General features: G+C 47.2%; 1 protein-coding gene across 1 annotated transcript in view; it reads right to left on the reverse strand.

The window, feature by feature from the left end:
- LOC117349755 (vomeronasal type-2 receptor 26-like) overlaps nucleotides 1–9,023 on the reverse strand; it is a 53,915-nt gene extending 44,892 nt beyond the window's left edge. Inside the window, exons 1-2 of the mRNA XM_033923346.1 lie at nucleotides 8,663–9,023; nucleotides 6,411–6,654 (exon numbers count right to left, since the gene is read on the reverse strand). Coding sequence (XP_033779237.1) covers nucleotides 6,411–6,654; nucleotides 8,663–9,023 — 605 coding nt within the window. The remainder of the gene's footprint in view (nucleotides 1–6,410; nucleotides 6,655–8,662) is intronic.
- Nucleotides 9,024–11,777: the final 2,754 nt, after the last annotated feature.

An 11,777-nucleotide genomic window follows, 5' to 3' on the forward strand; every position in this document is an offset into this window, starting at 1 on the left:
TACTGCAATCTTAACTTTTTCCCTGTTTTTAGGGAAAAAGATAAGTTTTCAGTAAAATGTGGGGGTTACAACCCCCCAAACCCCCCACAACGCCCCCACAACACGGCGCGATTTGTATTAACTAAAGTGGGGGGTTCCCCCCACACACCCCCGTTGGAGGCCCTAAAAACGGTGATTTTCTTTGGCGCGTGCCTCCGTGCTGCGCTCAGTTGTCGGCGCGCACCTTTGTCTTCCGCGGTTTTGACCTGACACCGAGTCCAATGGGGTCAAGAGGGAGCCCAAGCCCTCCTGGCTCGGCGACACCCTGTAACCCCCACCCCCCACTAAAATACAGGCAGGAGGGATCGCAGGCCCTCCTGCCCTCAGCGCAACCCTCCCATGACCGCCCACCGAACCCCTGGTCAGCCCCCCCGCCAACCTGCGACCCCACTGCTGACCCCACAACCCACACCCCTTTCCCCGTACCTTAAAAATTGTTGGTTGGACGGACGGGTGCCAAGCCCGTCCGTCCAACAGGCCAGCCCACGGGAATGGCTGTTCTTACGGCCTGATTGGCCTAGGCAACTCAAATCCCGCCCACAGGTGGGGCTTGAGGCTCCTGGGTCAACCGGAATCGGCCAAGTTTTCTTAGGCCCCTCCTATGGGCGGGGCCTTAGGCACATGGGCCGGCTGGCCCAGGCATCTCAAGCCCCACCAGTGGGCAGGGTTTGAGCCGCCTGGGCCAATCAGGCCCTAAGGCCAGCCATTCCCGAGATGGCTGGCCTGTCGGACAGATGGGCTTGGCATCCGTCCATTTGACCAACAATTTTTAAGGTATGGGGAAGGGGGTGGGGGTGGGGGGGGGTCGTGAGGTCAGCGGGGGGGGGGGGGTCGTGGGTCAGCAGGGGGGCCGATTGGGGATTTGGGGGGGGTTGAATCGAGGGCAGGAGGGCCTGGGATCCCTCCTGCCTGTATTTTAGTGGGGGGGAGGGTATAGGGTGTCGCTGGGCTAGGAGGGCTTGGGCTCCCTCCTGGCCAGATCGTGTGGGGGGTGGGGGGTTGGAGATCGCCAGGCCAGGAGGGCTTGGGCTCCCTCCTGGCCCCATCACACTCGGTGGGGGGTAGGGTTGGGGATGGCTGGGCAAGAGGGCTTGGGCTCCCTCTTGCCATGATGTCAGTGGGGGGAGGGTCACAGTTTGCCAGGGCAGGAGGGCTTGGGTTCCCTCTTGCCCTGATCATGTCGCGGAGTTCGGGGGTGCCACGGGGCAGGAGGGCTTGGGCTCCCTCTTTCTCGGATTGTTGTAGGGGGGGGTGATTCTGTAACCGGTGTTGTTTTTGACAGACACCGGTTATAGAATCCAGCTTTTAGGCGAAGGACTGGCTCCTGCTTCACCTAAAAGCTCTTGTTTTGGACGTTTGGGGCTTAGGCTTTTTTTAGGTTGATTATATGGTGTAAGTTTAGATGTAATGGTGGTCTGGGCGTTTAAACAGCTGAACGAAGAGGCAGGCCATCATAAAAAAAAACCTCCTTTTGGACATTTTTTTTGATAATGGACATTTTCCCTGCTTCTACTTTCAATAAGGCCTTAGGCCAAAAGGGGACTTAGACGTTTTTTTTATTATGCCCCTCTATATTCCTAAATTTGCCATTGGTGACTATATTTGTTTTTTTGCATCAATAAAAAAAAATGTTTGATCATAAGAAATAAAAAAAAAATAGAAAAGAAAAAAAGACTCATATCTTTTAGAATTATGCTCTTCAATTGACTGCCCTTTCTGAAATTTTACTAAATTTACTTCATTAGTACTCAGAATTTCACTCGACTTCTAAATTTAGAAGTATACAAAGTAAATGGCAACATAAGTGAATTTAGGTTGAGAAATTTAACTGGTCAATATTCAAAGCAATATAATCAGTCAAAAGAGGCTGATGCCCAGCTACTGTAAATCACTTGTGGCCACCTAAACACCAATTTTCAGTGGCACCTTACTGGGTAGAGCAGCTAAATATACTGGTCATGTCTGAAGTAGGCAGCTCAGGAATCATATGGGGACGGAGCTGGCGAAAAACTGGCAATTATGTGGATACTGGCAATATTCAATGCCAGTGTTCAGACAGCTAAGCTGGCATATAGGACTGAATTAATAACTGTTCTAAATATGGCCACTTAACTGTGCAGGTGTTGGCATTGAACATAAGCTAGAAGCCACATGAACTGAAACTTTTCCTTATCTTCTCCCTCCCTCTCACAACTGGAACATCACCAACCACCAGAGCTCCCCCCTCCCCTCCCCCCCCACCTTCCATCCCAGAACCTCACTAAGCCTTCTCCTAGATTCCCTTCCTCCCAGAACATTAGCAATCCTCCCACCACCATCACTTATGAAGCCTCCCAGGTCTACCTGTCCTGTTTTATCATCTAATAGTCTTGAATGATACACCAGTTACAGGTACAGTGAGCAGAAAACTATGGAGGATATCTTTTTTTTTTTTTTAAATTCTTAATCACAGACTGCTGTGAAACCAGGGATTCTTCTCCTAATCAAAATGGATGTGTATTTCAAGCAACTGCTATAAGTAGTCTCATCCTTTCTTCCTTGGCACTGCAATTACAGATAAGAACATTTAAAATAATATAGTTATCAAATATTTCAGAGGTCTCTTGTGAACTGGAAATAAAGCTGTTAATTCACATAATAATATATTGTTTCAGCAAATTCATGAGAGACAATGTCAACTCTGTACATGTTTTTGCCCTTACTGCTCTTCCCCAGTGATGAAGGACACTTTGACCTTGAGACTAGAAATAAACACTGTTAACCAACACTTCAGAACAAGAGATCAGACAGGGTTGTATTATGGAGTTATTTTAGAGGGCTAGTTTAAATAGATTAATATTTCTATTCTTCACATCTCCTTCCATCTCATATACAATCATTTAGGTAGGAAGGTCATTCACATGGGCTACTGATTAAGATGCGTAATTTTACTGTTAACCCAGGTTACTGGTAACTAGGTCTTACTGCATAGAATGGGACCTGTGCTAAAATTGCATGGGTTGAGGTAAAATAACAGCAGCCCACGTTGATAACTTACCCCCTTGGTAATGTCTACTGTTCCCTCTAAATTGAGCAGGAGTCCTCTAGCTGCATTGCTGCCAGTAGGGGGTGGTACTTCAATACTGAGTTTGCCTGTCCCTTACTATTGAAAATGTAGTAGTGAAACATCACCTCCCACTGGCAGGACTGTAGGTAGATGACTCACATTCAGCTTAGAGGGGAATATAAACTCACTTCTTGCATGTTACTGAAGGAAAAATAAAGCTAAGCTGTCAGCCATAACTAAGTGAACTTTCAGCATCCTGTAGGTCTGATATGCAAAAGACTTGGGTCAAGATGCACTGAACTCACTGTGCTTCTAGCGATCATTGTTGAACCAGTTGAACCAATTTAGCATCAATGTAATTTTTTTTTATTTTGGGGGGGGGAATAATTTTTATTGGTAAAGCAGCCAATATAAAACAGTGCACATGAGACAAGATACATCATAACCTATCTAGGATACATACAGTCCAGGAAGGGAAACAAAAACACAACAGTGGATGAACAACAAATACAATGCCCACAAAAGGGGGAAATACTTCAATAGGCCATAATAGAGGTGAAGATCTCCTCCCCCCCCCCCCCCCCCGGTACAGAAGGCATGAAAGGGTTATAAAGAAGGCACTCTCCTGGAGCAAACCAGGGCTGCAATAACTTTTTTTTTTAGATACACACCGAACTTGCCCCCCTCCCCTTCCCCCACCCTCCCAACCAACCATTCCATCCCACACAGTACACACTAGCCTCATCATGCATACCCCAGACATACCCCATGCATACACCAATCATACAGCTCGAGAGCATTCAAGCAGTACCAAAAAGGTGAGACCCAATAGGTTTGATCCCTGAAGTCCCTCAGAGTGGAGCGGCAGATACGACAGACTGCTCTGCGGCCTGGAATGCCATCCATAAGGAAACATAGAATTTTTTATCACTATTCAAGGCAGCAGTGTATGTCTGTATCTCAAAAGTAGCTATCTCCCGCATTTTCTGGAGCCACTGAGGGAAGGAGGCCGGCGCCACCTCTACCCACTATAATAGCAGAAGCTTTTTTACCAACAGGAGTGCAGTATATAAAAACTTCCGGTGGGCAAGGCACCCTCCGCCCCCCCTCCCCCCCCCCCGAGATACTTCCCTCTGATCCCCTAGTAAGCAGTAAACTGTAATACCGGGGCACTGGCCAGCCAACCAGGTCATATAAGAATGGGAAAACATGGAGTCAGAGAGCTGCATGAGGGCATTCCAGAAACATGTGTACCAGCGTGCCCATGGCCCGCTGGCAGTGGGAGCAGTTTGCATCAGCCCAGAGGCCCATAACTCTACCCCTGGCTCTAGAGATGTAAGCACGGTGTAAGATTTTGAATTGCATCTCCCTAAGGTCTGTAGCGCCAACTAGCTGATATAGATTAGCCAAAAGGTCCAAAAATTGAAATTTATGATAGTCAACAGCCAGATCCCGAGACCACTGAGTAGCCACCCTGTCCAAGTAGGGAGCTGGGAGGGCTGTCTTAAGGACCCTATACAAAGTGGCTAAAGTGTTCATCTGAGGAGGTAGCATAGCCAGGTGGGCATCCAGCCTGCTGAGAGACCGTTGTTCTCCCCAGCTGAGTGATAAGGAAAAATAATAGTGTCTCACCTGCAAGTAGGCCCAGAACTGTGTAACAGCCCCAGGAAAGGCCCGTGGTTGCATGTGCAATAAGAATAAGTAGGAATGAGGAGCGAATCACTCAGTTATCCAGCAAGGCGGGGAGTACTTATAAAGTCCCGATATACCCTCATGTACGAACCACAGCAGCGAAGCTACATTGTACAATCAAATATACGGTAAGTTCAGGCCACCCATCTGTTTTATTACGCCAGAGAAAAGAAATAAGGATAGATTTAAAGGTCCGTTCATCCTTAGTAGTGATCCACAGAGGAACGGTTTGTAGCGGGTATAGAAGCTTATGCAATAAAACCATCTTAAACAAAGCCATTCTGCCTCTACGGGAGAGCAGCAAGTCCTTCCATTTCACACAGAGCTTGCGTATAGCCTCGATGTGATAAAGAACATTATACTAATACATGAGTTTAGGTTGGAAACTCAAATAGACCCTCAGGTATTGCATCGGTTTCCGGACAGGGGGTACCGGGAGATCATCATGCCAGCGTTCATGCTTATTAGAAGCCAGGGGCAGTAATTCTGATTTGGTACAATGAACTCGAAGGCCTGAAATGGACCCAAAGTCCTGGACGATAGAGAGAGCCACCGGTAAGTGCAAGTGGGAACGTTCTAAATATAACAGGATGTCATCTGCCATGTCAACAGGTTAATCCGGCTCTCCCTAGCCCCAGAATAGTGGGATCTGATCGGATCTTAACTGCCAGTGGTTCAATAACCAGCAGAAAAAGGAGTGGAGACAGTGGCCAGCACTGGCATGTACCCCGTTCTAGTGGGAAAGGTGGAGTGAGATGGCCATTAACTAGGAGCCTAGCCTGGGGAACAAAATATAAACTGCGCACCTACTCCAAAAAGGTGCCCTCCAACCTTCCAAAAAGGTGCAATCAAATGCCTTTTCCATGTCGAGACGCACGATAGCTGCTCTATTGTCACCCCCCCCTCCTGGAGTAAATAGCTATCAACCTCTGGTAAGAGGTATAAGAAGATGCAGAAAGATATTTAGCGAGCAGTGCCGTGAGTAACTTTGCGTTTTGATTAAGACGCGATATGGGTCTGTAGGAACCTACCTGAGAAGGATCTTTGCCCTGCTTGGGTAATAAGACAACATGGGCCATATTATATCTATCCACGCCCTTCTGAGAATGCAAAGAATTATAGGCCGTTCCCAAGGATGGGGAGATAACATCGGCTAGAATCTTATAGTATTCGGGTCCATAGCCATTGGGTCCAGGGGATTTAGTTATTTTAAGCACCTTGATACCAGTTTCAACCTCAAGGCGAGTGATGGGGGCATTCAAGTCCTGAATCAGGAGTAAGCTTAGGAAGTAAGAAGTTCTGAAAGAAAGCATCCGATCAGTATCCACGTAAGGTTTAAAAGGGTTTGATAATAATTCATGAATAATTCATGAATTGCTGATGGATCTGGGTTTCTTTCGTATATGTGCGTCCTTGTGGGTCCGTGATAGACGTAATGACCTGGTGCTTATGATAAGGACGGACTAATTGTGCCAGCAACCCATCGGTCATCCCTCCCCATCGATGGAGTTTATAGCGACGGAAGTATATCTCATGCTCAGTCCCCTTGGTGAGAATCGCGTCAACCTGTTGTCTAAGAGTGCGCACTCGGAGTCGATCTGCATCCGACATGCTCCCCTGGTGGTGCCTTCACAGCTGCTGTAGCTCTCCAGACAATGCCAATAGCTCCGCTTCCTGTTTCCTTTTCTTTTCAGACACATAGGCAATAATGAAGCCCCATGAGACCACCTTGGAAGTCTCCCAGAAGAGGCCTGGATAGAGATCAGGTTTGCAATTAGTACCGTAATAGTCCGACCACTTATCTCGCAGATACTTATTTAAAGCAAGGTCCTTATAAAGATAACCCAGGAAGCGCCAGGTCCGCTCTGAGGGATCAGCTGCGATTTGAAGAGAGCACCATGGGGGAGTGATCAGACAGGGGGCCCTCCAAAATCTCCATCTCAGCCACTACAGGCAGCAGAGATGGGGACAACAAAAAGTACTCAAGATGGGTATAAAGATTGTGTGGTATAGAGAAGAAGGTGTAAGTGTGCTCTGTGGGATGTAGTAAATGCCAAATGTCCAAAAGCCTGAGCTCTGTGTCAGAAAATATATCTCCTTGCCAGTATGGTCTCTTGGGAAGCGTTTTAGGGGAGCACAGTCCTGAGTGGGATCCGCCGTGATGCAAATCGCTCTAAACTTATGTATCTTGTTCTAAACATATGCTTCTTGTTGTAATCACCGCATACTCTCATTGCATGATTCTTGTTGTAAACCGCTTTGAACTTATGGTATAGCGGTATATAAGAAATAAAATTATTATTATTATTAAAGTCCCATCCCAGGATTATTTGGTAGCCTGTGTACTACACCAGCCTGGACATCACTCTTGAAAAGAAATGATAGCTGCAAACATTAGGGGTATACACATTGCACAGCAGTAATTTCTACCCCCAAAGCTCCCCCAGTACAACAACATATCGGCCCTCTTTATCCTGAAGGACTTTATATAGCTGAAATGGAAGTTGCTTGTAGACCAAAATGGCTACCCCCCTTTGACGACTGCTGTATGAGGAATAATATACCTCCCCTACCCAGTCCCTTTTAAGTTTCTCATGTTCTACTGTCGTGAGCGTGTCTCCTGTAGGAAGGCAATGTCGACATGCTCTTTACGAAACCATGTCAGCACCTTCTTTCTTTTAATTGGAGAATGTATCCCATCCACGTTAAGGGTGGAAAGTTTTAGTTTAACCGTACTCTATCTGCCTATCAAGAACATACGTGTCAGATGTCAGCCATAGATCATAGAGAAAAGGGGCCCCCAACCAGGCCTCCCCCATCCCAGGTGTACAGAAAAGAATCTACACAATGAGCCCTAAAGAACACTCAGACAATCGCTGTCCAGAGTTCAACCCAGCAGTCATTTCAAATGCTTGTGCTCCCAAGCCATCAGATATACTTCCCCACTATCCCTACCCTCTCCCAACCCCTGTCTCCCCCCACAAACAATCCCTCTACACAGCGTCCAGTGCTCCCCAAAAAACCAGAAACCCTCAGGTACCCTGAACCTCTCCCCCACCCTCCAATGAAAAACAATGTCTAGCAAGATATCGATGCTGTCAGCACAGAAGTGTGTTCCCTCCCCAGGAACCAGGATGCTGGAGATAGCAGGAAACAAATGCACCCTGCCAGGGTCAGGTTTGCTCCCCCAGAGAAGTCGCGCCCCAGCAGGTAAGTGGAGAGTCAGACAGCAGCAAATCTGTCAAAGTGAAAGTCAGTCCTTCAGGCCACCCAACTAGAGCCAGTCCTGTGTGAAGAGGAAGCCTCACAAGGAAAGCCAATGAGCCACACCAAATGCTGCTTAACCATGGGCTACCGGCACACCAGAGCCATGCAAATCAAGTCCAAGGAGCAGCCAGGGAGCTGGTCATGAAGAAAAGTCTACCTCAAGCCCAAGGATCAGAGCCTAGCCCAGCGCTTGACTTGGTAGTTGTTGTGAGAGCCAGTCACAGAGCTGGCAACCCCTCCAGAAAGGAGCAGAGCTTCGCTGGTGTGTCCAAAGTAACAGTGCCATTGCTGTGGCTGATGCGAACCCTGGCTGGGTACTGTAGGGCAAACTTTATTCCTCTGGAGTGTAGCTAGGTACAATAGGGAGCCAAGGTCTGCCGCCGCTCATAAATCTTGACCGAGAAATCCTGAAAGAGCAGCAGCTTAACTCCCTGGTAGTCTATGGTGCTGGCTTGCCCTTAGGCCTCTAATATACAAGCCTTAGCCACATAGTTTAAAAAGCGAGCTATGACCAGCCAATGCAATGGGCCCGCTCCACGTATACTGGAAGCAGGGAAGATGTCAAGCCCAAAGTTTGGGGCAGCCAATTTGCCACCAGGTCCCCCAATTCCGACTCACACACAGTCTCTGGGAGGCCTATGATCCGAAGGTTATTTTGGCGGCCCCTATTTTCCAAATCTTCTGCCCTCTCCTCCAGCTGTTTAATATGGGTCTCCAGCATGGAGATACATTGATCCACCACCACTGCTCGATCCTCTTTTACTGAAATGCGTTCCTCTGCCTGTTGGATCCGCGCAGCGTGCCTGACACTGCTGTCCTTCACCTCCTCCAGGACTGTGTACAGCTTGGAGAGATGGCAGACAGAGATCTGCATTCCGTTGTTGTGCTGGGGCGGATGCCTGGAGATCGAGTTTGAGGCTGCCATGCTGGGAGTTTTTGCAGGCTTGTCTTTTGCAGGTTGTGTCAGCTTTATCGGCATGCCTGCCGAAATGCGCCGCACTGGATTCCGACAGAGCTCCCTATCGAAGGGAGGAGAAAACCCGGGAAGGTAAGAATCTTTCAAACGCTTTAGATGAGCTGACAACGCTATTTAGAGGTATTATTTTAAAAAGTAGAGAAGAGCTTGAGCAGGAGATGACCAGTCAGCATGCTGCCATCATGTGACCCCCCAGCATCAATGTAATTTAACCAACCGATGTACACAATGGCTCACCATGGGCTTTTCCATACATTCATTGCAGCCTCTGACTCTGCCATGCAAACAACCTCATTAGTATTAAAACAGTCATTAATATTAAAATGAGCACTCCAACTGATGCTCTAACACAGGGATGTCCAACCTTTTGGCTTCACTGGGCCGCATTGGCCGAAAAAAAATGTTTCTTGGGCCGCACAAACTTTCAAATGCTGCAGCAAGACACAGGAGGGAGCTGGCAAGATGGTAAACACACGGGGGCAGCAGAGGAAAACACTGCATCGCCCTCGACCGGGGCCGCACAAAACACTTCACGGGGCCGCATGCGGCTCTTGGGCTGCAGGTTGGACACACCGGCTCTAACATCACTTAGGCATGTCTGCCATGCGCCTCTCTTGTTAGCCATAATAGCCCCTGAAAAAAAGGAGAGGCGGGACAGATACCCACTTCCTCCTACCACAGAAATCGTGATTCCCTTACCCTCCAGACAACCCCCCCATGAGGATTGTGGCCATCCGAACTCCACATACACAATCCTGAACCCCCCACCTGTGAAGTTTGTGGCCACTCCTGCCCCCTACCCCTACACATTCCCAGTCCACCATACCCCTGTCCCATCCCCATACCTTATGTTGAAGAAGACAGCAGAAGGAATGCCCAATCTCTCCTGCCAGAAGGCCCACCTCTCCAAAATGTCAGGCCTTCCCTTCCTGGTGCATCCTGGGATATACTGAGAGGGGCCTAATGTCCTGATTGTCTCTAATGCCTAAGGCCCCACACTGCTGTCTTCTACTATATAAGGTATAGAGCAGGGTGGAGAGCATCAGGGGAGGCTGGGTTCCAAGGCAGGAGGGAGTAGACAACCCTCCTGCTGACGATCTTTGTGGTGAGTCAGGAGTGGTGGTAGGGGGGTCCAGGGTGACCACGATCTTCATGTGGGAGTTTGGGAGCATGGGTGGCTATGATCTTTGCAGGAAGAGGGTCAGGAGTAGGGGAGTTTGGATAGCCATGATCTTCATATGGGGTTCAAGAGTGGGGGTGGGGGTCTGGGTTTCCGAGGCAGGATGGAGTGGGAGAGGGAGGGAGTGGGCACTCTCTAAAGTTGAAAGAGGATAGATTCCGTACAAACGTAAGGATGTTCTTCTTCACCCAGAGAGTGGTAGAAAGCTTGAACGAGAGGAAAAATGATTTAGTTATTTCTTATTTAATTTTAATTTCTATGCAAAATCCTTTCTTTCTTATTGTTGTTAAAATGATAAAGATGAAAACTTTGATAAATAAATTAAAAAAAAAAAAAAAGCTTGAACGCTCTTCCAGAGGCTGTTATAGAGGAAAACACCCTCCAAAGATTCAAGACAAAGTTAGACAAGTTTCTGCTGAACAGGTGGGGCTAGTCTCAGTTAGGGTGCTGGTCTTGGACCAAAGGGCCGACGTGTGAGCGGACTGCTGGGTACGATGGACCATGGGTCTGACCCAGTAGCGGCAATTCTTATGTACTTAACTGGTGGGGGGGAGGTTGGGTTGGGTATTCATTCCATAAGATGCACCCTTATTTCTACCCACTTTTATGGAGGGAAAAAAGTATGTTTTATGAAGCGAAAAATGCAGTATATGTATTATCTGCAGATTCTTTCACTATCTCTAAGAGAGCTTATAGTCTAAGTCTTTGTACCTCGAATAAAGGTCCTAATGTGTTTGGAGAGTTTATGTTGAACATGGACCCATTTGGGAACTGATCCCTGGATATGGAGACCTTACTAATTGTCCTCTGAATCTTTTCATTGCTATAGTTTGCACAGCTCCTCTATTGTTTTGTTCCTTACATGCACTTGGGAAAAGACCCAACTTCATAATTTTGTCGTTATGTATCTTCTTTGGTACTTTGCATAATTAACTATTGCTTTAATTTCATAACATTTTGTGACCTTAGCTCGGTCAACTATACCATAATCAACAACTAAAGAACATAAGAATTGCCACTGCTGAGTCAGACCAGTGGTCCATCATGCCCAGCAGTCGGCTCACGCGTCGGCCCTTTGGTCCAAGACCAGCACCCTAACTGAGACTAGCCCCACCTGTTCAGCAGAAACTTGTCTAACTTTGTCTTGAATCTTTGGAGGGTGTTTTCCTCTATAACAGCCTCTGGAAGAGCGTTCAAAGCTTTCTTTTTTTTTATTTTTTTTATTTATCAAAGTTTTCATCATTATCATTTTAACAACAATAAGAAAGAAAGGATTTTGCATAGAAATTAAAATTAAACAAGAAATAACTAAATCATTTTTCCTCGCGTTCAAGCTTTCTACCACTCTCTGGGTGAAGAAGAACATCCTTACGTTTGTATGGAATCTATCCTCTTTCAACTTTAGAGAGTGCCCTCTTGTTCTCCCTACCTTGGAGAGAGTGAACAACCTGTCCTGTCCTGTCCTGACTGCTTTGTCTAGGAACACAAATCTTGTTATGCATTGTATATGCAGAGGCCATCTCGTTCAACTAAACTTCCAATATGTAATCATTGACCCAAAAGATACACAGCAAAAA

The sequence above is a fragment of the Geotrypetes seraphini genome, chromosome 16 (assembly GCF_902459505.1).
Source record: "Geotrypetes seraphini chromosome 16, aGeoSer1.1, whole genome shotgun sequence".
Lineage (NCBI taxonomy): Eukaryota > Metazoa > Chordata > Amphibia > Gymnophiona > Dermophiidae > Geotrypetes > Geotrypetes seraphini.